Source organism: Buceros rhinoceros, unplaced genomic scaffold, assembly GCF_000710305.1.
Source record: "Buceros rhinoceros silvestris isolate BGI_N320 unplaced genomic scaffold, ASM71030v1 scaffold7240, whole genome shotgun sequence".
Lineage (NCBI taxonomy): Eukaryota > Metazoa > Chordata > Aves > Bucerotiformes > Bucerotidae > Buceros > Buceros rhinoceros.
The window spans coordinates 20995-26192 of NW_010391213.1; the positions used below are offsets into that span (position 1 = coordinate 20995).

The 5198-nt window shown below is 37.9% G+C and overlaps 1 protein-coding gene across 1 annotated transcript in view; it reads left to right on the top strand.

The window, feature by feature from the left end:
• AMN1 (antagonist of mitotic exit network 1 homolog (S. cerevisiae)) overlaps nt 1–1638 on the top strand; it is a 17258-nt gene extending 15620 nt beyond the window's left edge. Inside the window, exons 5-6 of the mRNA XM_010140604.1 lie at nt 742–853; nt 1477–1638. Of these exons, the coding sequence (XP_010138906.1) occupies nt 742–853; nt 1477–1550 (186 nt within the window). The 3' untranslated portion in view covers nt 1551–1638. The remainder of the gene's footprint in view (nt 1–741; nt 854–1476) is intronic.
• The last annotated feature ends 3560 nt before the right edge of the window (nt 1639–5198 follow it).

A 5198-nucleotide genomic window follows, 5' to 3' on the forward strand; every position in this document is an offset into this window, starting at 1 on the left:
CTTTCACAATAAAACCACGTGGATTTTTTAATTTTAACCCCAAGATCCCCGAAGTGTTTTTTCCCAAATCCGATTTTCATTAAATTTGATAGTCTCTTATCTGCATTTTTTCTTGTATGTTATATTTATTAATATGTAAGACTACTTAAGGAGGGAAAAAAAGGTAGTAACGATCTGTTAATCTGAATTTATGCTTTCTCTAATACATGAAACAGGTACTAGTTTTACAGCTGCACAGAAATGAAAAGAGCAGGTTTCAGTCTAGTCTTGGAAGAAGTTCTTAGACTTCTTTTATGTAGACATGTAAATAGATATTAGGAACTTCAGCAGAGACTCATGAATCCTGCCTGTTTGGGAAACTCCAGAATTCTGGAGTTTGGGTTCCAAACTCCAGAGTTTGGGTTCTGTTCCCTTGAACAACAAATTGCTAGGAGAATGTGTGTCATAGGAAAGTTGGTGGGACTCAAACACTGTAGAATCTCATTGGAGAGTTTTCTCAGTTGAATGATACGTGTGTTTTGGGAAAACTCAGGTTTATGTGAGTTTTGACTTTTCATAGAAAAGCTGTCTTATTTTTCCTGAGCGTATTTTCCTGGTCTGTACAGGACCATGTATGGGGTCAATGTTAGATCATATTTTCTTCTGGATGGGGATCTCTATAAATGGTTGGGCAAAGAAAAGCTCTGCCTCCAAAACTATGTGTGCTCTGACAGGCTTTTGTTACCACTATGTTCATAACAGGAGATCCACATGGTACGCTGTGTGAATCTGACCGATGTTGCTGTGGAAGCGGTCCTTACTTCTTGTCCGAAGATACACATTTTTCTATTCCATGGATGCCCATTGATAACAGGTAGGTCAGATCATGCAAGGAATAAGAAGAGTAATTCCTTCCTGATAGTATCTACTTACTCTCTGGAAAAGCACACTGTAATTTATAAATAGTCCCAAGCAAGTAATAACTTACTAGATAAAATATTAATCATACACTGAGATTTTTAAAGCAAGGTGAGAGTTTTGCTTTGAAACATGGCAGCCTTCAGAGAGGGATTTTTTTGCTGTTTTGAAGTTTGGATATTTTTCTCTCCCCCCTGCCATGATGCAGACACAAAGTTGATGATGGCAACTTCGGAAAAATATGTAAGCATCTTAAACCCCTCCTCTATTCCAAATGGAACAGCATCCATTCAGGAAACAGTAGAATGGAGTAGGTCTGGTCAGCCAGTAAAAAAACAAACTCAGGAGAGGGTATGATCTATCCTGTTTTTTTTTTAAGTTCGGTTGACTGGCGACACTTTACAGTTATGTGACTGGAGAAAGAACCAAGTGGTTTGAATTGCTACAGATATATCTGAAGTGTGATATTGTAATAGCAAGAGTAAGCATAAATGCAGATATAATTGAATTATTTTGCTGTTTACCTAATTTCTAAACACTTCCAAATGAATAACAAGAAATTCCTTGCTGTTTTTGCAGATCGTTCCCGAGATGTTTTAGAGCAGCTAGTCATATCAAACAAAATCAAGCAAGTAACATGGACTGTTTACTGATTATTTATCGTGTACTTATGAGTGTAAAGTTTACAGATGGGAGAGCTCTTTCAGAAAACAAGCATCCTGCAGAAATAGATGGTGACTTTTGTCCCACCAGATTGCTTCCCTCCTCGTTCCCACCAGAGGTCTCCATCCCCATTCCAGTCTCTGCCTGTGAGTCGGGGCTTCCCCATTGTCTCTACTTAAAGCCCTGTCTGTCTTTGCATCGCTGATCATACTTCATTAAGAGGAAAGTTAAACTATAATTTATATTACACTGTCATCACTTATCCTCCTTGAAGTATGAGAAGTATGAAGTATGCTACTACTTAGCATCTTTTAGCACCTTAGCTACATATACAAACCCAATTTAAGTAAGTCCGTGTTCTGAGTTTGCCATCTGAGAGGGCAGTTGCAACTAAACAGTATTAACACTTACACAGAAGTGTCTGTAAAGTTGGGACTTCCATCTGGCAAGTCAACAGACAGAACTGGTGAATGGAGGTGGCAATGCAATGAATTTTAAGTTGTAACAATCTGTCGCCTTTCACCACGTACTTTTGCTACATCTGGAAGAAAAACTGCAGGCACCTTTCTTTTGAGTTACTGATGCTGCAGGTTCCTGTTTTTATTTCCCATCAAATACTTGCTGGATTTCAATACATCCAAAAGTATAGTCCGTGAACATGCAAACATAAACTTGCTTTGAAATTGTTGTAGTGGCTTAACAAATTTCAGAGTAGTAGCTATGACCAATAAAAGAATCTTGTACATGGGCAAATACTTACTTGCTCTGGCTTTTGCCTGTATTTCTGCATGAAAATCTTTTTAGGGAGCAAAACACGGATACTCGTAAGCATAGCTGTGAGTGACATAGGACCAAATTTTGTGTCTGAGTACGTGAATCTCAGGATGGCAGAGTTCGGCACAGTGTGTGTTCTGCTGTATGCAGTTTATTATATCGCCAGTGGCCTCCAGAAACTGAAAATAACAGTTTTTATATATTGTTCAATTGTAGTCATATTAAAGGAAAAAAATTCAGAAGTGTAGAATGAATTTATTATATGATGGAGCAGTGGTCTCATCACAATTATAAGTCATGTTCATTGGCTTTCTTGAAACAGCATAACCTCTAGTGAGACTTCTTTGATTTCTACACTATATTTCTTAAAATGCTAACAACATTAGCATTATACAGGGCAAGTAGCACACTGTGTTGATACTCTGCACCTGGAAGTAACAGTGTTTAGTTAGGGTGATCTTACATGGATCTGATGACAGAAGCCCATGAGTTTAGGCAACCATAAAGAATATGTTTACTTTGTAATATAGTACTTGTGATAGCCACACTTATTTGAAGTGTTGCAGAAATATACCAGTCTTCTACTAATCTTTTTAAAGTTCAGGTTAAATTGCACGTAAGGTAATAATACAATATAATATGTGTTGCAGCCAGTAATATTAAAGGGTATTACTATGTCTGACAATAATCTCCGTTCTTCTGTTGATTGTGTGGTTTATGGAAGAGCAAGTCCATTTAGAAAACTTGTTCAAGTGTAACTGAAAGTGTAATTTTCAAACTCCAGTGCCTAAATCCTCAGCTCTTGTTGCATGCAGTACCATAGCTCAGACCGTGAAAAATGTGTTCCTATGATACCTATCAGTACAGCTGCACCAGTACAAACCGTACTGCAAACAGAACAAGTTGGTCTTGCCACATTAGCACCTTGCATCTGAAGGCTGTAATTGCAGCAAATCCTTGAACCTAAGAACCTAACGGACGATGGATTATTCCCTTTTTTGACTAAAGAGTAGTTTGTTGTTTTGTCCTGTGGAATCCCTGGTATCAAAGAGGGCCTGTTATTCCTTTCAACTCTTGCATGTGAGTTGGCAATAAATTTGTTTTGCACTATTTTTCATATTCATCCATCTAGCTGAGTAGGCAGCTCAGTAATCACATCAAATAAGTAAAGCATAAGGATCAGGCTGCCACCCCCGGTTTCAGGAATGGTGCCACAAAAGAGAGTAAGTGGAATTGTAAGCTAATTCAAGTGGGAAGAGGCCTCAGAAGGTTTCTTGTCTAATTTTCTGCCCAAAGCAGGGCCAGCTCAGAGCTCATACCAGTTTAGTCAGGGATTTATTGAGCTGGGTCTTGAAAAAATTGACAGCCTTCACAATCTTGTGAGGCAACTTGTTCCACTGCTGCACTGTATTCATGGTGGAAAAAAGTTTTCCTTCTATCCCATTTCACCTTTTTTTCAGCTTACACACTTTCTCACTGGAAAAGCCTGGCTGTCATCCTGATAAACTCTTTGTAGGTATGGCCAGGCTGTTCATAGGGCCCCTGAAGCCTTCTCTTTTCCAAGTTGAGCAAGCCCAGTTCCCTTGGTCTGTGGGACAGTGCTACTACTAAACTCACTGGCAAAGTTGTCCTGTTCCCCTTTGCTAATGTAACCTTGGATTTGTCACGTTGAAGGTAAATGCAGCTTGCACTGTGTCCTTAAATGTGTATGTAATTTACCGTCTTCTCCTCTAGCCTCTTCTAAATGTTTAACTTAGTGGTATAACCTCATCTTGTGCTTAAAAATCTGTATAACACTTCAGTGAATTAATACTGTGGTTTTAGGTGTGAAACTTTAATGTAAGTCACGATAAATCCTCCACTGTCAGAGCTTGAGTCTCTTATGTATTTATTACTAGTACAACTCTGCTGAATTTTTTTTTTTTATTCACGTTAAATCACAGTAATTTTCAGCAAATGTTTACAAGCACTGGATGGAGTGGGAAAACATCATGCATACACTTATCACTTCATATTCTGTATTTTTTGTATCTTGTTATTGTTGTAAATCATTGGATGAGCACTGCAGAATATTCACATATTGTTTTGTAGATTAAAATTTTTAAGTTTTAAGTTTTTAAGTTTTTTAATTTTTAAGTTTTTTAAGTTTGTTAGATTATATTTTATGACCATGTACATCTGAACGTGCTGCTAAACATCCTGCTTCATAAACACCATGGTTTTCTGTGTAAGTACCATGTACTGTTTACATTTATAAGCTTCTACTGCATCATCTCGTATTTAGATAGTTGTAGGTGCATTGTGTCCCATTCTACAGTTACGAGTTCCCCATCACTGCTTGTTCCATAGGTAACTGCTAAAGGTGACAGTTCCTGCAAGACTGCTCTGAAAACATTGGCTGCTGCTTTAAATGGCTGCATTTACAGCCTTTTACCCGGAATCAAATTTTCTTTGTTTTTTTCCACCCTGTTGAGAGTTCTTCCTTGACAGATGTAGCTGAGAATGATTGTGGAGCTTGTTGTCCAGCATCTCCTCAAGAGAAAAACAATTATATCTGACTTTTATTCCCTGCTTTTATGTAGTTACCTTCTGTCCAGAAACTTCATGGAAGGGCAGATTTCTTCATCCCTCACCAGCTTCCCATGATGATAGAATGCCTTTTATAGCCTTGCAAAGTTAGGGAATGTAGATCATTTGATCCTAATCTCTAGGGAATAAAGATCCCCTATAGCTATTACTATTCAGTCATTTTCCACTTACCAGAAACTTTTGCTTTGGTTAGAGTTCAAGAGTACATTTGTCTGCAACTCCTAAATAATCAGTCTAGCAGCTTCAAGGAAGAGCAATTTTTTATTATAGAGGGA